Here is a 23,184-nt window from a genome sequence, read left to right on the forward strand (position 1 = left end):
AACCACCTATATATATATTTATAAAACGGCTCTCTCAAATCAAGCAATCTGATTGGCTCACAGCTGAGCATATACCAGCATCTGGAAAGTATTCATAGCGCTTAACTTTTCCCACATTATTTTGTTATTCCAAAATGGATTAAATTCATTTTTTATCTGAAAATTCTACACACAATAGCCCATAATGACAAAGTGAAAAAAGTTTTTATTTTTGAAAATTTATTAAAAATAAAAAACGAAAATATAACATGTACATAAGTATTCACAGCCTTTGCTCAATATCTTGTTGAAGCACCTTTGGCAGCAATTTCAGCCTCAAGTCTTCTTGAGTATGATGCTATAAGCACACCTATTTTTGGGCAGTTTCTCACATTCTTCTTTGCAGATCCTCTCAAGCTCCATCAGGTTGGACGGGGAGCATCGGTTCACAGGCATTTTCAGATCTCTCCAGAGATGTTCAATCGGGTTCAAGTCTGGGCTCTAGCTGGGCCACTCAAGAACATTCACAGACGAGTCCCGAAGCCACTCCTTTGTTATCTTTGCTGTGCTTAGGGTCATTGTCCTGTTTGAAGGTGAACCTTCACCCTAGTTTGAGGTCCAGAGCATTCTGGAGCAGCTTTTCATCAAGGATCTCTCTGTACATTGCTGCATTCATCTTTCCCTCGATTCTGACTCGTCTCCCAGTTCCTGCCGCTGAAAAACATCCCCACAGCAGAATGCTGCCACCACCATGCTTCACTGTAGGGATGGTATTGGCCAGGTGATGAGCGGTGCCTGGTTTCCTCCAGACATGACGCTTGGCCTTCAGGCCAAAGAGATCAATCTTGGTTTCATCAGACCAGAGAATTTTGTTTCTCTTGGTCTGAGTCTCCTTTAGGTGCCTTTTGGCAAACTCCAAGTGGGCTGTCATGTGCCTTTTACTGAGGAGTGGCTTCCGTCTGGCCAGTCTACCATAAAGGCCTGATTGGTGGAGTGCTGTAGAGATGGTTGTCGTTCTGGAAGGTTCTTCCATCTCCACAGAGGAACGCTGGAGCTCTGTCAGAGTGACCATCGGGTTCTTGGTCACCTCCCTGACCAAGGCCCTTCTCCCCTGATTGCTCAGTTTGGTCGGGCGGCCAGCTCTAGGAAGAGTCCTGGTGGTTCCAAACTTCTTCCATTTACAAATGATGGAAACCACTGTGCTCATTGGGACCTTCAATGCTGCAGACATTTTTCTGTATCCGTCCCCAGATCTGTGCCTCAATAAAAGCCTGTCTCGGAGGTCTACAGACAATTCCTTTGACTTCATGGCTTGGTTTGTGTTCTGACATGCACTGTCAAATGTGGGACCTTATATAGACAGGTGTGTGCCTTTCCAAATCATGTCCAATCATTTGAATTTACCACAGATGGACACCAATCAAGTTGTAGAAACATCTCAAGAATGACCACTGGAAACGGGATGCAGCTGAGCTCAATTTTGAGTGTCATAGCAAAGGCTGTGAATACTTATGTACATGTGATTTTTTTGTTTATTTTTAATAAATTTGCAAAAATGTCAAGAAAACTTTTTTCACTTTGTCATTATGGGGTATTGTGTGTAGTTTTGAGATACAAAAAAATAATTAAATCCATTTTGGAATAAGGCTGTAACAACAAAATGTGGAAAAAGTGAAGCGCTATGAATACTTTCTGGATGCACTGTACCACAGTTAGAGCCACTCACTGCCCTGAACACCTGTAATGAGGGGCTTTATAGAACATGACAGGTCACCAAATGTTTGCTCTTCAAATTTTTTAAACAGTGATTTAAGACATTTAAATAATAATAATAATTATTTTCATATTGCCATACTTTGTAGCTGTTTTACCATACCTAAGGGTGTTTTCGCCCAACGCCGTACCCTTAGGTGTGGTATAATAAGTAGGGCTGGGTATTGGTTCAAATTGGAAGAATCCCAACCTTTTTTGCGCCAAGGACCGGTAGATACATGGGGGAAAAAAAGTTGTGGACACATATGAAATGTTTAGTTACACATATATTTACTCACCGTAGTACATACATACATCTGATTGATGCACCTGGCAAGGGGGAGGCCAGGCTTCACTGTGCAATATGCCCTAACCTGACATATTACACACTACACCTTCTAAATGCAACTGGGATACATCATCAGTGATGTAACCTGGGGTCGTTGGGTGTTTCGGGTCTCACAACATCATACACACTCGCCCAGGTGACCCTTTGTCACCAGGTGGTGACAAAGGGTAAATAACAGCATTTTCATCTGTCAATAAAGACACCTTCACAATTATGCACAGTGATTTGATTTCAGCCTATATAAGTTCTAAAAGTAGATATTAATGATCAAACATTTCCATTTATGTAGCCTACAGTATTCATGTTTTAGTTTAAACCCCACACACACACGCACACGCACACACACACACACACACACACACACACACACACACACACACACACACACACACACATAAACAAAATCAAATGTTTCATAAATGTTTTATGGGTGATGTAGCACTGATATGTAACAGAACACTGAAGGTCAAAAGGTTACGCTGAATTTAATGGCTCTGATGATCTACCGCACTGACCTATGCTTGTGACCAAATGTGTTCTATTAAGTACAACTTAAAGGCATATCAGCTGCAGCATGACGCAGAAAAGTAGAGAGGTCCCAATGGGTCGTGGAAAAGTCTAATATAGCTCTGATAACGTGTCTAAATTGAAACAAAAGGGAGGATATTGTTCTGTATTGATACTTTCTATTCACAGTGTACATATTTACATCAAAGCTCTTCCAACCCTTGGAAAATAACTACAGTGCTGAAAGGGCTTTTAGAGGTCCATAAAAAAAAACATAGAATCCTACCATCCGCTCATCAATGACTGGTGGCTGATGTAGTAGCACAATAAAAAATATTCACAAGAGGCTAAACAACAGCTGGGTCTCTTAAGGTTGGATGAACCCCTCCCCTCCCTTTCCCAGGCACCAAACGGGACATAGAAAAAAGGGTGTTGAGGGACAGTTCTGTACCAGTCTGTGCCATCGTTAGCAGGGTGCCGAGGCGCACTGTGAGCCGCTACACTCCGGATAGTCCCTGCGGGTGTCGCGCTCTGTCAGTTTGAGAATGACCACTTTCCTCTGGAGCTGCCGGGCCACCGGCGGCTTGGGCTCGTCGGTGAACAGTTGCGGAACGCTCTCGGCAACCGAGTCCTCGTAGTCCGGCGGCGGCAGCAGCATGGTAACGATGTCTGTGTAGCCGCCCTGCACTGCCAGGTGTAAGGGACTGAGGCCCTGCTCGTCAGCTAGAGCCCCGCCGTCCGGGCAGCGGAGGAGGAGCTCTTTGAGGACCTCACAGTGTCCGCCCTCTGCGGCCAGGTGGCAGGGCGTACGCAGGGCACGGGTGGTGCCGTACGGGTCGGCCCCCTCTTCGATCAGCATCTTGACTGTGGGCAGGTGGCCCCGCTGGGAGGCCAGGTGGAGCGCGGTGAGCCCCTGGGCGTTCCGGGCCTGGATGTCCGCCCGGTGTTTGACCAAGAGACGGGAGGTGCTGGTGTGGCCCGTCTCGGCCGCCACGTGCAGTGGCGTGTTGGCCCCGGCGGACGTCATGTGGACGTCGGCCCCCAGCTCGATCAGGATGCGCGCCACCCGATACTGCCCTCTCTGGGAGGCCAGGTGCAGCGGTGTGCGCCCGTCTGTCGTCTGCCCATCCACGTCGGCACTGGCCTGCTTGACCAGCAGCTTGACGATGCCCAGGTGCCCCTGCCAGGCGGCCAGGTGGAGCGCTGTCCAGTTGTCCTTGCCCTTGACCCGGATGTCGGCGCCGCGGCTCAGCAGCACGCGGAAGACGTTCTCCTGGCCGTGCTGGCAGGAGACGTGGGCCGGCGTGCGTCCCTGGCCGTCGGTCTCGTTGATGCCGGCGCCCCGGTCCAGCAGCAGGCGCGTGATGGCCTCGTCTCCGTTCTGGCCGGCCCAGTGTAAGGCCGTGTACTGGTCTTCGTCCTTGGCGTTGACGTTGGTGCTGCGGCGACCCAGCAGAAGTTCGGCCAGGGGCTTCAGGTGCTTCTCTGTGGCCAGGTGGAGTGGTGTGGAGCCGCGGGCGTTGGCCAGGTTGGGGTTGGCGTTGTTCAGGAGGAGGAATTTGACAGCTTCCTCATTGGCCAAGGTGACAGCATGGTGGAGCAGGCTGCCCCCTCCCTCCAGGAGAAGGTCCACGTCCTGAGGCTGGAGGATCTTCATCAGCTTAGCGATGTCCTTGGTCCTGATGGCCTCGCACAACTTCCGCTTCTGGACCTCGGCAGAGTCTAGATGTGGAGGAAAAGGACAGGCTTGAGGCATAAACCACAAGTAGCCATCTACAAGATAGTAGATTCATTTAAGTCATCCACGTAGTAAGAACAAAAAATCCACCCCATTTCTCTCAAGTACCCCCTGTAGTACCTACACGTACCCTAGGGGTATGCGTACCACTGAAAACCATAAAGCTGTACTGTTTGTCTGTACGTGCATATTTCGACTGAGAACCGTGTCCAAGTCCGATCGAGTTCACACTTGACGAGTGTGTTGCTGGGGACAAGGACGTGATTTGGTGCATTTTGGGCACCCGTTTAATATTACGTAATACTTTATTAGCCCTTTTGAGTTCGCTGGTACATTCACGTGACGTCATACTTTATATGACTAAACAAGCGACCAGTCTGCAGTAGGGCATTCACGACTAGTGAATTTTACTAGTCGACTAGTCGTCCCTAAAGGTAGTCGACTAGTCGACTAGTTTTTTTTTTTTTTTTTTTTTTTAATCTTTAAGAAAGAACATGAGGTATTTACACGACATACATGGACTATCATATCCCATATCCCATATCCCCACAAAGAACATCAAAACACAACAAAACAAAACAAGAAAACTGCATAAGATACACAATAATCCAAGAACAAACAAGACTATTGGACAAACAACCAAACAAAAACAATGCATTCAGCTCCTATCCTGATAAGCCTAATGACACTGGGGTAAAAAGTTCTTAAAGTCAAAATCTGTATGTGGTTGCCATATTTTGGGGATGTCTAAGAATCTGCCTTTGCTCTTGTAGTAAATGTTATCCAACGTATGGTAGCTTGAGAGTTCATTCCACCAGTGAACTACAGCTGGGGGATTGGATGCTTTCCAATTTAAAGCTATGCATTTCCTAGTTGCCAACAGGGCAAGATCTATGTATTTACTTTGAATGCATTGTTTTTGTTTGGTTGTTTGTCCAATAGTCTTGTTTGTTCTTGAATTATTGTGTATCTTTTGCAGTTTTCTTGTTTTGTTTTGTTGTGTTTTGATGTTCTTTGTGGGGGATATGGGATATGATAGTCCATGTATGTCGTGTAAATACCTCATGTTCTTTCTTAACTCATTGAGTGCCAGCCACTTTTGGAGAACAGACGCTCCCAGTGCCAGAGTTTCAGAGCGTTTTCAGTGATTTCTCGAGGCCCACAGAATATTGTGTGATATTACTATGTAAACACCGAACACGCACAAAGAACGATGAGACTCTCTTCTATCATCTGCAAAAAAAAGTTTATTGATACCATTTTCCGTTCTTTAGTTATGAGCCGGAGAAGATAGGTTGTTTTGAGCAAAAAGACACGTTTCAATTTAGAATCTGAGATATTCAGCCTTTTGTGAAAGGAAGCATTTCAAGCACATCATTGACTCTGAAGCTAATATTTTCTGATGTAGTGACACCTCAAAAATAATTTCCTTCAATAAAAGAGTGAAAACAAAGGAATTTTGTTTGGCCAAATAATATTTTTTAGCTGCAACCAGCAGCGCTGGCCCCTGCGTGCGCAGACCCTACACCTTCTTGCTGGTCTTGATTTACTGCTGGTGGGCATCAGATAGCCTATTCTAGCTTGTTTGCCTGTCTCTGTGCATCGAGCCTGCTGCTGCCTGGGTCTGTGTTTACTGTCAATGGTTGTATGCTGTAGTGCCCTGCGTGCCCCACCCCCCTCCTCCTCCTCCTCCGTGGGAGTGTCTCTGGGGCTCTGCTGCTAGTGCGTTTGCTCTGCGTTTGCTCTGCACTGAAAAGTGCGCTGCACCCCGCTTTTTCACAGCCTGTCGCCGGCTCCCAGCTGAGAATAATGTAACTTTTCAGAAAGACGCTGGTGTCGGCAACTAAATCATATGGAGGGGCTATCGCAGCGGACACGGAGGGGCTCAATTGTGGCAGCAGATGACTGCTGTTCACAGGCACAGCTAACGTTATGCTTCATGCATATCGATGCGATTTCCGTTTCCCCATTACTTCTTCTCTCTTTTTTCCTCGCCTTTCTCTAATCTGGAGAGCACTGTCGCCACCTAATGGGTCCCTAAAATAGCTTTTACACATTCAACAGCCACCATACTTTCACAGGAGATGGATCTGGCTTTGATCCACGTCCCACCGTCAAAAAACGCAATTGACGAACATACTCGTCCATGGCACTCTACGTTACTAAACCAATTGACGAACATACTCGTCCTTGGCACTCAATGAGTTAAAGATTAAAAAAAAAAAAAAAAAAAAAATTGCTAAAACGACTAGTCGACTACTAAGCACAGTGTCGACTAGTGGTTTTACTAGTCGACTAGTCTGTGAATGCCCTAGTCTGCAGCAGAGTAGCAGGATGAACACCTGGCTATAGGGTTTCTTGTCCTCAACAATTGGACTAGCCAACACTCAGTTTACATTACAGGCAAGTTAAACAGACAAAGCATGAGAGTTTCCCCCATTCTGAACCCCGAAGTCCCCTCCCATTCTACAGGCCTGGCGGGCCCGCCAGGCCAGAAAAGAAATTGAAAAAAAAAAAAAAAATACCCCTGCTCTCCCCAAAGTTTCAATAAACCTTTATGGCATATTATTACAATACAACAATACTGGTGTTGACAGTAATAGAAGATGCCAAATCATTCAAAACAATAAGCATTTTGCTTTGAGGAGCATTGTGCCAGCGTGCAGCGCTGTTCCAAAACGTGTCAACGTGTGTCCTTGCCTGGGAAACGCACATCCCATAATACAACTGTTCGCATCGCATCCCATAATAGTATGATGATACTTGGGATGCCATTGCCAACATAGATACGAACAGGTTAGCTAAAAGTTTAGCGTCGCCAGCGAGGGCCCCCGCCGTTGCGGTCAGGGTACCTTTCGATAATCCCTCCAGGCCTGACATTTTTTCTAGGGGAAACACTGCCTCCCCATTGAGCGTTACCTTGCTTTGGCTACAAAGTGTGACGATGACTCCCGCTCATAGCGAGTTTATTTCTGCAGACACGGTGATATCTTCGATCAAGTTTCCCCGCGCACTCATAAAAACCAAAATACAACCACACGTCAGACTTTAGTCCGCTTGGGCTGAGAAATCTCCGGAGCGCTGCCTTCCGCCATGACCGTTCTTTCACCAAACAAACATCAAACAAACCCACGTTGCATGCTCTGCCTGTGCGCCTGGGTCACTAACTTTCTTTGTTGCTGGACAGAAGCCTATTGAGTTTCTCAAAGCACGGTAATCAAATAGAGACTGCCTTAAAAACACCACCTGCAAATCTAATACCTACAGCAAATTTATTGTCAATTTAAGACCATTTAAGACCTTAATTTGCCTGGCCCCTAGCTATATTAGTGACCTGCAAACCCCCCACACACACCAGCAAGATCCCTTAGATCAGGGATACTCAACTTGCTTTGCCCGGGGGCCACTTTTGCAAAATGACAGGGGGCCAGGGGCCAGTTAATAAACAAACCGTAATAATATAAATTTTTCTTTAGTGGATTGTAGGTTTTTGCGGTGCCAACCCGGAATGAACCCACATAGCATAAATCTGAACCACCAAGCAGAATGTAAACAAGCAACAATCAAAGCAATAAAGAGTGAGAATGCAAACACAATATCCAGTGTATTGGAGGTGCCTGTATATAATGAAAAGGACAAATAACAAAAGTGAGAAATTCAGGCTCTTCATTCAATTCAGTTCAGTTCCAAATTATGTTCAGAGTAAACCTTCTTCCCAAACAAATCAATAAACGATCTCTCTCAAAAAGAAAAATTGACCAAACAGGTCAACTTTGTGCAAACAGGATACTTACATTAGTTGGGTTAAGTTAGTTAAGTACATATACATTAAGTCGTGGGTGGCAAGCAGGCCGCGATATTTGTCAATTCAGCTGGAGCCCAGTCAGACTTTATTTAACGTTAGTTTTCATTGTGAATTAGAAAATGGTCGGGGGGCCACTTTGCACTCTATCGAGGGCCGCATCTGGCCCCCGGGTATCACTGCCTTAGATCTTCAAACCTGGGGCTTCTTTCTGTCCCTAGGACAAAATTGAAAACTAAAGGTGACCTTGCCTTCTCTGCGGTGCAATCTCTGGAACAGGCTGCCGTCAGGAATTCCACCTCAGTGGAGAGTTTTAAAAGGCACCTAAAAACTCACCTTTCTTCTGCTGCTTTTTTAGACACTGTGCCTATGGTGTGATTACACTATGTACTGAGCTACACTTTAAATTGTTGTTATGTTGTAATATTGTTGTAATTTCTCATACTGTACTGTATCTTGTTGTATTTCTATTGTACAGCACTTTGTGACCCTGGTCTTGAAAGGTGCTATATAAATAAACTTTTACTTACTTACTAATTTCCCTGATTCTAATTTAAGACCTTTTAAGGACCCGCGCGGCGCGGGAACCCTAAAATGAATAGTTGAATGAAGACGACCTGAAGAAATGTCTTCAACTCTTCCTTTTAAAAGAATAGTTCACTCAAAAATCCTGTCATCATCTACTCCCCCTCATGCCAGTGTAAACACAGGTGAGGTTTGTCCATATAACACACAGGGACGTTGCCAGCACACCTCCATAGCAGCCTTCTCCAACTGTTTTGGGTGAACTATTCCTTTAAGTCCCCCCATTTCCTTTTTGGACATCTACCAGATAAGAAAACTACAGATATGTACATCATTACATAGTATAAGTAAGGGATAATGTATATTGAGGCGGTGATTACGGGGGAAATAATGACCGACAGGTGATGATTGAGCCCGACGTGCAGCGGAGGGCTTAATGATTCACCTGAAGGTCATTATTTCCCAGTAATCACCGCCTCAATATACATTATCCCGCTTAGAACACGGCCTACAACTAAATCATTCAATAATCTGACAAAAATAATTATTCAAATAGATTTTTTAATAGCGTTTTCAACGGCAAAGCGGTTTCATTCGTAATTGGCACACAAGACACCACAGCTGCAACTGGTTGGCCTAATTAGTAGTGTCTGCAGACAAAATGCTCTTACCAACTGATTAATCCAGGTGTGGCAGAGCAGCGGTCGGTTGTCGAGAAATAATGACCGGTGAATATTGTTGATTGACCAATCAGAATCGAGTATTCGAGAGAGCCGTGTTCTAACTCCTTTTTAATGTACAACAAAATATTTTAAGGATGGATTCAGTACACAGTGTAATATTTCCAGGTTGATATCAGTGATTATTCCAGTTAGAGATCTACAATCGGCCCTTACCATATGTGTTTTCCTTCTCAAAGGACAGAGTGATGGAGTCTTGAGAGGAGAAGGCTGAATCTACAGAGGAGATGCCAGAGAGCCTCTTGCAGGTGTTGTCCTTGCTGTGGAAGCAGTCCTCCTTCACGCGGTCAAAGCTCCTTGAGATCCCAGAATCCACCTGGCTCAGCAGCTCTGACAGACTGTAGTCTTTTTCTGGCAACATGGCCGACTTCGGCCTCACCGGTCTGTTGTCTTTAACCTGTAGAAACACAAAGTTCGATAAGGATATTTGGCCAAGCGGTTCTACGATATACCGCACATTCCATGACATTTAGCGGGAGGCCATTATCCAGAGCCACTTACACCCAAGGTGACATTGTATGAATGTTGACATTGTGATAAATCATTTCTCAACGCGAAGTTTGATCCACTCCAAATCACTTATAGTTCAACGACGGCTTCTCCTCTTTCCCGGGAGACACCCGTCATGTCTTATGATGATGAATAATGCCCATCTGTTTCCAGTCAGTCACGCACAACAAACACCAAGGAAATGACAAAGCAAAGTACAAATGCCACTGGTCTACATTCCTCTTTTCTGATGCAACTGTTTGTCAGGATCAAACATTGACAAATGCCTTATAAAAACAAGAACGCGACTAGGCCACCTTAAAGTTCAGCAGTCGGGCCTCCCAAAATATCGTCTGGGTGCATATTTATATAATAACACATTGCTTAAAAGCTATGAAGAGGAAGGCGGAGTCAAGTAAAGAGGAAAAATATGTGGGTGATCACTATTAGCAAAAACCAGAGCGCTTTTCTCGGTTCCGAAAGAGCCAACACTTTGGAGATTCCAGTCTTTTGATTGACAATCATAAGCAGCAGCATGGTGTTGTCATGTTTACCTGGTCTGTGAGTCCATTACAAGGTGTGGGCTCCGTCTCTGGCGTTGGAGTCTTGGGCTCCTCTTGAGGTTTAGAGCAGAGATCCTCCGCCTCAGATGTGATCTCTGTGAGGAAGAAAGGCCTGGCTCAGGTTTCACAGTGATCAAGGAACACAAAAAAGGAGGAAAAACTCTACTCTCCCTTTATAAATAAATGTGAGAGTAAAACCCTTCACTTGTTCAAACCCCACTGCACTCAGATTGTTCAGTGTTAAAGGCACTACACTCAGATTGTTCAGTGTGTTAAAGGCACTACACTCAGATTGTTCAGTGTGTTAAAGGCACTACACTCAGATTGTTCAGTGTGTTAAAGGCACTACACTCAGATTGTTCAGTGTGTTAAAGGCACTGCACTCAGATTGTTCAGTGTTAAAGGCACTACACTCAGATTGTTCAGTGTTAAAGGCACTACACTCAGATTGTTCAGTATTAAAGGCACTACACTCAGATTGTTCAGTGTGTTAAGGCACTACACTCAGATTGTTCAGTGTGTTAAAGCACTACACTCAGATTGTTCAGTGTTAAAGGCACTACACTCAGATTGTTCAGTGTTAAATGCACTGCACTCAGATTGTTCAGTATTAAAGGCACTACACTCAGATTGTTCAGTGTGTTAAGGCACTACACTCAGATTGTTCAGTGTGTTAAAGCACTACACTCAGATTGTTCAGTGTTAAAGGCACTACACTCAGATTGTTCAGTGTTAAATGCACTGCACTCAGATTGTTCAGTGTTAAAGGCACTACATTCAGATTGTTCAGTGTTAAAGGCACTACACTCAGATTGTTCAGTGTGTTAAGGCACTACACTCAGATTGTTCAGTGTTAAAGGCACTACACTCAGATTGTTCAGTGTGTTAAAGGCACTGCACTCAGATTGTTCAGTGTTAAAGGCACTACACTCAGATTGTTCAGTGTGTTAAAGGCACTACACTCAGATTGTTCAGTGTGTTAAAGGCACTACACTCAGATTGTTCAGTGTGTTAAAGGCACTACACTCAGATTGTTCAGTGTGTTAAAGGCACTACAGATTGTTCAGTGTGTTAAAGCACTACACTCAGATTGTTCAGTGTGTTAAAGGCACTACACTCAGATTGTTCAGTGTTAAAGGCACTACACTCAGATTGTTCAGTGTTAAAGGCACTACACTCAGATTGTTCAGTGTGTTAAGGCACTACACTCAGATTGTTCAGTGTGTTAAAGGCACTACACTCAGATTGTTCAGTGTTAAAGGCACTACACTCAGATTGTTCAGTGTTAAAGGCACTACACTCAGATTGTTCAGTGTTAAAGGCACTACACTCAGATTGTTCAGTGTGTTAAAGGCACTGCACCCAGATTGTTCAGTGTTAAAGGCACACTCAGATTGTTCAGTGTGTTAAAGGTATACTATGCAAGTTTTTTAGGGCCCTTCAAACGTAAACAAACTTTTTATTTTTTACATCTTAAAGTCATATTCTTGAAGACTTCCAGATGGACAATGTGTCATTTTAATTGTTATTATTGCACCATAACTCAAAACACAAGCCTGTTTTATTCCAATGTTTACAAACAATACAAATGTAAACAACCCGTTTATGGCTTTCAAGTACATCTAAAAGTCATTTGAGCTCTTACAAACTGATATTGTATATATTGATATATTGTATCAAGAGCTCTGTCAGAGCGAAAAGATCGTTTAAAATGTAAAAAAAAAAAAAAAAAAAAAAAAAACGTGTTTACATTTGAAGGGCCCTTAAAAAGTTGCATAATTATGCATTGCATACAGAGAGCTTCTCATGCTGGAGAGGAGGCGTGGGGGGGGGGGGGGGGGGGGGGGCTGGGATCATCATGTGGAGGTGGTACTTACCCTGGAAGCTGGGTCTGGCTTCAGGTGTGGTGGCCCAGCAGCGCTGCATGAGGCCCAGGAACCCTGTGCAGGCCGTCGGCCGGCAGCGGGACACCGCCCCCAGGTCAGGACGCACCCCTTTCACCACCTTCACCATGATCTGAAGGATGTTATTCTCTCCTAGGAGAAACCACGGAACACTTGAGTCAGGATTGACACATTCAACATTTGCCTTTGATTCATATTGGAGGCACACAATGAATCTGTTGTGACACCTCAGCTGATGAGGGCAACTATAAATGAATTCCCTTCTTTGAACACGTCACAACATATGACAACATAAACTATCGTGTTGGGAGGCTCCAGTGCCAATATTGACAGTCAATTAGGCCATGTGTGCTCAGATAAGGGTGTGTGCTGCTGTTGTTTCACACAGGAGCGGAAGTAGAGAAGCTCTCCAGACTTCCTTGGCGTGGGCCTCTTCGTATCTGACTGTGGGATCAGCTAAGTCAATGATTCAGAGGCCTCCTTGTGCAGCCTTCACAAGAGGCATGGTAATGAAGGCCTTTCTCACTTTTGACGTCTGGATGGACATCTGGTGGTGCCAATGCCTACTTGGCTACCCTCATCTGTAGAGCGCTCTTCAAAAAGGAGCCACATTCCTTTAGCTGTGGTGCTACCCGATAGGCCTGGGAAAAATAACACTCCGCTGCCAGTCTAACGCTATCCACCTGCTGCCCTGGCATTTACCAGGTAAACACACACACCTGCGCACACACACAATCACACACACGTAACTTAATATTGCCAACAGCTATTCAAGGCACATACAGCCAGCCTCTAATTGATATATTCCTGTTGTGTGTGTGTGTGTGTGTGTGTGTGTGTGTGTGTGTGTGTGTGTGTGTGTGTGTGTGTGTGTGTGTGTGTGTGATACCATCTGTGTCTAACAGTGCATCTTGGTTTTGCTGCTGGAAATGGCTTGTGATCAGCATGAAAGAAAATCCCAGCTGCCTGCAAGCAGGCAGGTCCTACATGTCTCACCTTGGTAGGGTTTCTTCTGCGTGAGAATTCCCCAGATGACAATGGAGAAGCTGGAACATCAGGAAAATGAAAGATATCAGTACAAGACACACAAACCCACGATGGTTTGCATTTTTCATTTAACACGAGAGAGGCCACGCTACAGTCGACTGATGGCAGTTTGAACTTTTAGAACTCAAATATCTCAGCTTTCATGTATTATAATAATGTAATAACCCCTCCAATCCTTTTTCTAGGCTCACTTACTGTACAAATAGTGTTGTTGGTTTCAGAAACCATGCACAGGAAGAGTAGCGCCGACTACATTTACCCTATTTGACAGTTTGCTGGATTTTTCTTACACACCCAAGGCCTTTATAGCAGAGGTTCTCAAATGTTTTCCAGCTAAGGACCCCTTACAAGATAGAAAATATACCGGGGACCCCCTCATTCTGATTTGTGATTTTGGGCTAAGCTTGTGCTTGACTTTTAAATTGATAGGTTTGTCAGATTAGAATGTAATCCATGAACCATTTTAGATTTAAAGCATATTTTCGTTTAACTATGAAGCTTTTGCAAAAAAAAAAAAAAAAAAAAAAGTATTATATATTTTTATTTTCCTGAAAACTTTTTGCGGCAAAGTGCCACGGACCCCTGGGGCTCCCCATTGAGAACCACTGCTTTATAGTGTTACAAAAGTGTAACAAAAGTAACTAATTCGCAAATCCATTTTCCAGGCACAATATAGCACTCCATTTCCATCTGGTTCATTTGAATATACTGTGACTCACATGACTAAGTGCACAGCACAACAGAGTCACATGACTAAGTGCACAGCAGGCACTTAGGCGGACCTCTCCGAATACAAACACGCCCACACTCAGGCCTGGCCTCTGGACTGGTTTGGAGAGCGAACCTGTAGACGTCGTGTTTGGTGTCGGACACCCTGTCCTTCTCGATGATGCTCTCGGGCGGCAGGTAGGCGATGGTGCCACAAAAGCCGTCTCTGCTGATGTCTTCGGCCCTCGACAGGCCGTTCCACCGGGCCAGGCCAAAATCGGATATCTGGGATGGAGGCAAGAGGTTAGATCAGTGGTCCCCAACCACCGGGCACCGGCTATAATATTATAGGCTGTATGTGGTAGTTGAAACATAGTTTCAAGTTGACGTTTATTTATGTTTGTAGTTAAAACAAAAACATAAATACTGTATAGGCTACATACAGTACAACACAAAAGGCTGTTATTTACCCTTTGTCGCCACCTGGTGAGTAAATATATATGTAACTAAAACCATTAAAATTGACAACCGGTCCTCAACTTTTTTTCCATGCATCTACCGGTCCTTGGCAGAAAAAAGGTTGGGAACCCCTGGGTTAGATGAACCTGGATGGCAGTCACTTTTCGCCATAAGCGCGCTGACAATAGGTTTCCTACACATTTTCAAATGAAAAATTCCAGACTTTTTTTTCCAGACCTTGATTTGTTTCGAAAATGTTGTTCAATATGATTTATGCAGATAGACATCTTGGCCCTGCTAACGAGATCACCGTTCTCCAAAGTGACAAATATAAGATGATTGGCAGGGTTCCTACATGCTTTCCATTTTTAAATCCCATATTCTTCCAGACAGACCCTATGTTCTGGACTGGATTTGGGTGTGTAAATACACATGTAATGCATGCTGCTAACAGGTGTATCAGACCTGAACATTTTCCATACTTTTCCAGACCTACATAGGAACCCTGTGACAAAGATGACTAACTTTGCCCAGTTGTGCGAGTAGCAGCTAAGCCCTCATTATGTGCACTCAGTGGTATGATGAGGGCAACCCAGCCATGTCCTGGCCTGTAGGAGAGGCCCTCTGCATTTGTGCACACCCACACTCCTGCGTGTACGTACATAGACATGCCCAGAGAGAGAGAGAGAGAGAGAGAGAGAGAGAGAGAGAGAGAGAGAGAGAGAGAGAGAGAGAGAGAGAGAGAGAGAGAGAGAGAGAGAGAGAGAGAGAGAGAGAGAGAGAGAGAGAGAGAGAGAGAGAGAGAGAGAGAGAGAGAGAGAGAGAGACCTGTCAGAACAGGCCCGGGTGTTTACATCCACATATTCAACTAGTGAGGAGACGGTTCCCACCCATCGCTCTTCTTACAGTTTAGCCATTTAGAGGTTGGATGGAGGCTAGAGACACCTGTCTGCCCAGAGCATATACATGGCTGTCATTTAAAAATGGATGACAAACTTAAATTCCTTCTGAACTAACCCGAAAACAGTGAGCCTAAAGCTTAATTTATACTAACTGCGGAGTGTCCGGTGTTCGCGGAGCAGAGGCTCTGTGCGGAGGGACTGCACGGAGCTCCGCGCTCCTCTCAAAAAATGTAACTCCGCAGAGCACGCCGCGAGCTAGTGCAGTCAATTCCGAGGCTATGATTGGCTAATGTTTGCTATGGTTTGTATAGGGAAGAAGCCTCCACAAACTGACCAAGTGACCGGCGAAATCAGTGCAAAATGAACGGGTTTGAGCATCGCCACATGAGTGAGGGAGCAACATGATCCTTTTCTCACAGTCATGAGGGAGCCCATTTTAGAGTGGATAGCCTACAATTTACTACGTCAATAAAAACAATTTGAGATCGAAAAAATTAAATGCAAAGCACAAAAACAAGAAGACAACAAACTTACTTGCTAAAAACAAACTGAAAATAGCCTACAATTGCACTAGGATTGATTATTCGCCGATATAAATCAGGATCACACACGGAAGAACTGATGTGACATTTGCATTCTCGCTAAAAACACAACGGGAGCCTGGAGGGGGATTCTCCGCTCTCTGCAGACGCTGCACTGCTACCGTATTTACCATAAAAAGATGTGCCTCTGCGGAGAGAACGGTCTTGCCGTGAACACCGTGGACACCGGACACTCCGCAGTCAGTATAAATTTGCTTTAAGCGTGTGGCGTGACTCCATGTCAAATCATTGTTTCAAACCGTAAAAAAAAAACAGTATTATTCTTCATTATAGTTACATTAATACAATTTATGATCTTCCTCCAAATGAGTGCTGTCTGAGCCATGTCAAGTGGCTGTCAGTTTGCTGATTGGGAACAAGATATGAACAAGCTTTTCCAGGCATGAGTAAGCAGCTTTTCTTTCACTTACACAATTGGAATGAATTCCTTGACATATTGTTACTGCCATAGGGAAACCTGAGATTCGACGTTTTTTTTAACAAGACATTTCTTGGCAATCCATAATGTGGAGGGCATCATGTGTTAGCTATCTAGATAGCTATCTAACGAGAGCAGGACTCAGCAAAATGATTGAAACCAAGGAAAAAGAGAGTGGAAAGTCCTTTCAAATTAAAGTATGATGGCATGACTATGGCTCACATGCTCCTGAATATGTAACCACCGTGATACCTCAACTGCAGCTACTTCTCTATGTGACCCACGAAGTGTCCCTTTGCAGCTTCAGAGCATAGACCAATCAGGTGTAGCCTATGCATAATATGCATAGTCTACTCCTGATTGGTCCCCCGCACTTTTTTTTTTTTTTTTTTACTTTGGCTCGCTCCTGACGTCTGAAATCCTTTGGGAGATATGGCTTCCATTTTGGACATGTTCATCATCATGTTCAATCATCATCTACTCGCCCTCATGCCAGTTGAAACAGAGGTGAAGTTTGCCAGCAAAACTCGAGAGTAAAGCAGTCACCATTGACTTCAGGACAAACATCACCTGAGAGTAAAGCAGTCACCATTGACTTCAGGACAAACATCACCTGAGAGTAAAGCAGTCACCATTGACTTCAGGACAAACGTCACCTTTCGTCACAGTTTCAAATGCCATGAGGGTGAGTGGATGAAGACAGAATTTTCATTTTTGGGTAAACTCTTCCCTCACAACATGAATGAATAGTCATGGCTGCATCATCTGCTCTGCTTGTCCCCACATCACTTTCTGATCCTGTCTTTGAGATCCAATGGTGGTAGAAAAGAGGCCATGGAGAGGTGACAAGCACACCACTCTGTACTAAACTCTCACCATCATTTTTTGTTTGTTTGTTTGATTTTCCGATTTTTCTCCCAAATTGTACTCGGCCAATTCTCCCTGCTGTCCCGGTTGTTGCTCCACCCCCTCTGCCGATCTGGGGAGAGTTGTAGACAAGCACATGCTTCCTCCGATACATGTGCAGTCGGCAGGACATAGCGTGTGAGAGAATCACGCTATTTCCTCCCAGTTCCCCTCCCCCCAAACAGGCCCCCGGCCGACCAGAGGAGGTGCTAGTGCAGCAACCAGGACTCATACCCCACTGGCTTCCCACCCGCAGACACGGCCAATTGTGTCTGTAGGAACGTCTGACCAAACCGGAAGTACCGCGGCCGGGAACTGAACCCGGGTCTCCGTGGTGGTAGCAGGCGAGTGCTTTGACCTCCACTCTTACCTTAACGTGATAGTGTGCGTCCAGCAGGATGTTGGCAGGCTTCAGGTCCAGGTGGAGCAGCGGCGGGCTCATGCAATGCAGGAAGTTCATGCCCACCGATGTCTCGTGGATGATGCGGAAACGTAGCTCCCAGGGCAGCGGCTCTGTGGCCAGCAGGGTCTCCAGGGAGCCTGTCTCCATGTACTCCATCACCAGGCCCTGAGGATCCCCGCAAATCCCGTACACAGGCAGGATGTAGCGGAACTTGGCCGCTTCCATCTTCTTGGCCTCCTCTAGCAGCTCTGCACGCTCCCTGTGATGGAGAAAGTTAAGTTAAGTTAGCCTTTATCGTCCCTGTGGGGAAATTCATCCTCTGCATTTGACCCATCCTCTACTAGGAACCTTCCTAGATCTAGGACCAGTGGGCAGCCGCAGTGCAGCGCCCGGGGACCAACTCCAGTTCAATTGCCAGTGCCTTGATCAGGGGCACTAACAGGAGTGTTAACCCTAACATACATGTCTTTGATGGTGGGAGGAAACCAGAGCACCTGGAGAAAACCCACATGAACACGGGGAGAAAATGCAAACTCCACACAGAAAGGACCTGGGCCAGACCGGGGTTCGAACCCAGGACCTTCTTGCTGTGAGGCAACAGTGCTAACCACTGAGCCTCTGTTAGTTCACAGAAAGTTCAAGATGCTCTGCTTACTGGCAAAATATTAACCTGCTGGTTTTGAGGCTGTGCTGTTGTTTGCTGAGCTGTAATCATATTTGGCATCACTTCTGCGCTAACCCAAATTCCAACATATTACACATCACCCTTAACGAGCAGCCGGCTATGCTAAATGTTTGCTAGCGTTAACTAACAGGCAGTAAATGTGTGACCTCTGCAGACATCAATAATTCATTGGCTGATGTTTGTCTAAGTATGCGGGCCATGCTCTTAACTGCCAGTGCTCTTATAGCCATAATGGCATTCCAGCTGGTCCTGGAATGCACCAGGAGAGTGCATGAGGTCAGGACAGTGCATGAGGCCAGGAGAGTGCATGAGGCCAGGAGAGTGCACGAGGCCAGGAGAGTGCATGAGGCCAGGAGAATGCATGAGGCCAGGAGAGTGCATGAGGCCAGGAGAGTGCATGAGGCCAGGAGAGTGCACGAGGCCAGGAGAGTGCACGAGGCCAGGAGAATACATGAGGCCAGGAGAGTGCATGAGGCCAGGACAGTGCACGAGGCCAGGAGAGTGCACGAGGCCAGGAGAGTGCACGAGGCCAGGAGAATGCATGAGGCCAGGATAGTGCATGAGGCCAGGAGAGTGCACGAGGCCAGGAGAGTATGAGGCCAGGAGAGTGTATGAGGCCAGGAGAGTGCATGAGGCCAGGAGAGTGTATGAGGCCATGAGTGTATGAGGCCAGGAGAGTGCATGAGGCCAGGAGAGTGCATGAGGCCAGGACATTGCATGAGGCCAGGAGAGTGCATGAGGTGAGGAGAGTGTATGAGGCCTGAACACTGGAATGCACCAGCAGAGTGCATGAGGCCTGGAGAGTGCATGAGGTCAGGAGAGTGCATGAGGCCAGGAGAGTGTATGAGGCCATGAGTGTATGAGGCCAGGAGAGTGCATGAGGCCAGGACATTGCATGAGGCCAGGAGAGTGCATGAGGTGAGGAGAGTGCACGAGGCCAGGAGAGTGCACGGGGCCAGGAGAGTGCACGAGGCCAGGAGAGTGTATGAGGCCAGGAGAGTGCATGAGGCCAGGAGAGTGCATGAGGCCAGGAGAGTGTATGAGGCCTGAACACTGGAATGCACCAGCAGAGTGCATGAGGCCAGGAGAGTGCATGAGGTCAGGAGAGTGCATGAGGCCAGGAGAGTGTATGAGGCCATGAGTGTATGAGGCCAGGAGAGTGCATGAGGCCAGGAGAGTGCATGAGGCCAGGACATTGCATGAGGCCAGGAGAGTGCATGAGGTGAGGAGAGTGCACGAGGCCAGGAGAGTGCACGGGGCCAGGAGAGTGCACGAGGCCAGGAGAGTGTATGAGGCCAGGAGAGTGCATGAGGCCAGGAGAGTGTATGAGGCCAGGAGAATGCACGAGGCCAGGAGAATGCACGAGGCCAGGAGAGTGCACGAGGCCAGGAGAGTGCACGAGGCCAGGAGAGTGCATGAGGCCAGGAGAATGCATGAGGCCTGAACACATCTCTTGTTCTCAGGCCTGTTGCTCAACCTTTGCACACTTCTCTTATCAGTCTGCTTGCTGCCCTGCATGCTGACGTGCCTCCAACAGAGCTGTGTGGGTCACATGACCTCAGCGGTGACAGCTCAAGGAAAGGTTGCTTTGAAAGCCCAAATGAGGGCATATGAGGGCAAGATAAATCAGCGATGATTATAATCATAAGAATGTAGTTCAAGTGCAGAATTCAGTCTAGTAGTGGACTGGAAAGTATACGTTGTCCACCAGGGATGAAAACAAGCTAGAGACCAGTAGTTTTAGATGCATAACAGTGAGTGTACCAGCTTACATATTCTTTAGGAGGGACAACATATTGTTCCTTCTTCAATACAACCTTAATGAGTCACGTCATGTCAAGAAATCTGACATCACAACATGTGGATAAAAGCAGGCACTTGTTGGCGAAAGCCCCTGCTTAACCCAAAGCGCTCCTCAGCAGCCCGTCAGGACCAAACAATGCCCCTCCTTCAACAGAGAGGCCCGGTAAGACCGGTTTGACAGCCTCTCTCATTGTCTCTGCCACACAGCGGGCAGACAAAGGTGGCTTTGAGTCCCGCAGGTTGATGTGTGTGTGGGTCCATGTGCAGCTTTGCAGCCTAATTACAGTTGATGTACTTTGCAGATGTTTGGAGACGATAATATCTTCAGGGTTCAGGTTCAGCGGATGCTAGGAGTCGTGCCACAGGTTCATGCCATGCCTCCGTTAGGGCAACGCTGAAACATCTGTATTTTATCAGCCATCTTTGTTTAGGAGTGTTTTGCTGATGGGAGCTGGAGGAGGGCTATGATGTCAGACACTCACAAGGAATAGCGTCAAGGATGGTCAGTAGGAGGAGCCATCCAAATTAAAGGAATAGTTCACCCAAAAATGATAGTTCTCTCATCAGCGCAGGTCCACAAAATGCAGCCTTCTTAGGCAACAATCTCGTCATTTAGTCACATGTTGGACAAAATGAGAACCATCAACTCATCAGACGGTGGGATCATGTAACTACAATTTGGAACAAACAAAAACAAATGAAAAAAGCAGAAACTCAAATGATCTGATGAGATGAGAAGTGTTATTCCTCTCTGAACTTCCTCATTGGCCCGGTGTTTACACACAGCAGCTGAGGATGATGGAAACTTCCATGCTGGAGAGGGTTGAGGCCCGCTGTAGGAACGAACTACTGCTGGGGCAGGTAGGCAGGCAGGGCTTCCTCCACTTGTTGGCATATTATCCCCGCAAAGCAGGACAGCTGACACACACACACACACACACACACACACACACACACACACACACACACACACACACACACACACACACACACACACACACACACACAGTTCTCATAATACCAACAACACAGCTATTTTACGCCATTTTGTCAAATACAGACAGGACCAAAATATGATTCATACACAGCATTCCAGAGTGCTGTGTAATGTCGGTGCCTGGGGGAAAAGACCTTCATTTAAATGGGTCTTTATTCCAATCAGACCCGCCTGGGGGGGGGGGGGGGGACATGCGCATAATTACTTCACTGTGGGTTGGAGAAAGCTGCTTTGAACCTCTCTTGTTTGGGTTTGTTTTGGAATGTAAAAGTTCACAGTCGTGGCCCTAAGCAATGTGGATGTACTCCCTTCCGTGCACTGTGGCACGGATGGGCATCTCAGTCCTCCCTATAATAGGATCGAACAGTGAAAAACGGCAATAGCCTGGCTCCAGACCCACGCCCACTCCACACTGCAGTCGTGGATTTGGCTGTTCTTGAGTTTATCAGTTGACGATTCAGTCTGAGGAGTGATTCAGTCACACATTCTCTGGTAATTCACCTTTTAATAACTCAGCGGATGACTTTTCACACAAAAGAGTTGACATTAAATTTGACAAGCATCGTCATGCTCCAATCTAAACATCTGTCTGTCTACTGTTTTACCATCAACGTAAATGATCCGCCTGAGAGAGAGGATCACTGTATATATGCCACTTCTAAAACACCAAATACAGAAGTACTGAGGTGTTTGAACTATATGCCTGACTTTCTCAGTGAGTTCACATCTATCGTATAGCCATTTTACACAAGACATACTATCTATATAAACACAAGGCCATAAGCTCCATGGCTGAAGTGCAGATCAACAGCTGGAACACTTACTTGTCATCTACATGAAGGCAAGGAGGGCACTTGATAGCCAGCCATGTTTTCCACTGTATATGCCGGACTTTGTATACTTGTCCAAAGCCACCTGAGCCGATCTTTTCCCAGCTGCCAAACTCAGAGGAGTCAAAGGTCCTCAATAGCCCCATATTCCCGCGGGGAAAGTTTGCCAGGTCCATATCCGAGTTTTGGGGAGGGCAAAAACCCTTCTTTCAGCAGGCGCAAACTCCTCTTCTCTCGCTCGTCTCCCACACACAGATCTGTGGAAGTGAGCGCACACACCAACCTGCCCAACTGAGATAGCGCTTCCTTGTTTCCCCCCTCTTGCCTAACTCGGTGTGGCCCCTCCCTCTCTTCAGGTGAAAAGAGGGGATGGGCTTGATGGCCGTGACGTCACTTCCTGTGCTTGCCACACACAGGGAAGAGACATGCCATAGTCGTTTACAAGGTGCTTCTGAGTGCTGCTGTGCTCTTAAAGCATCGTCTCCACCACAAGCCCCCCAGTCGCAAGCTTTCTCACATTTCCCCTCCGTGAATAAGAGAGAGTCATCTTTGTAATGAGGCTGAATTGAAGAACCCAGGAATGTGTCATTGCATAAACGCACCTTTGTCCCACTGTGGAGCATTATCCAGCTAAAGCCCCCTAAGGAAGGAACGGGGAATATACCTTAACAATGGCTGGGTTATGTGATATTGGCCAGATGGACGAGCTGGGGAATGTGTGGATTCATCTCCCTAGCACAAACCCATTCATCAGGAAGGGCAGCTGGTGATTGTCATAACGGTGAAATATGTCAGTGACTTTGCAGAACTGGTGCATCCAACACACACAAGTTGGAACAAAAGCTGCGTGTGGAGAGAGAGAGAGAGAGAATATTTTGCTCGAAAGGATTTTAGACTTGCAAACCCCCTCCTGACATTTGTCTCCAATCAAACAATGCCGTTCACTGCCATCTCACATGAACACATGAATCTCACATGAACACATGCATCTCACATGAACACATGAATCTCACATGAACACATGAATCTCAGATGAACACATGAATCTCAGATGAACACATGCATCTCACATGCAC

The 23,184-nt window shown here is 46.2% G+C and overlaps 1 protein-coding gene across 1 annotated transcript; it reads right to left on the reverse strand.

Moving 5' to 3' along the window:
* Positions 1–22,381, reverse strand: ripk4 (receptor-interacting serine-threonine kinase 4). The gene is made up of 8 exons (XM_083640280.1): positions 22,103–22,381; positions 17,761–18,052; positions 14,240–14,388; positions 13,345–13,394; positions 12,322–12,480; positions 10,436–10,539; positions 9,549–9,789; positions 1–4,309 (listed from the first exon to the last, which is right to left on the reverse strand). Exons 1-8 carry the CDS (start codon positions 22,282–22,284, stop codon positions 3,054–3,056), a joined length of 2,433 nt encoding a protein of 810 aa, XP_083496406.1. The 5' UTR covers positions 22,285–22,381; the 3' UTR covers positions 1–3,053.
* Positions 22,382–23,184: the final 803 nt, after the last annotated feature.

Source organism: Poromitra crassiceps (assembly GCF_964638095.1).
Source record: "Poromitra crassiceps genome assembly, chromosome: 1".
NCBI lineage: Eukaryota > Metazoa > Chordata > Actinopteri > Beryciformes > Melamphaidae > Poromitra > Poromitra crassiceps.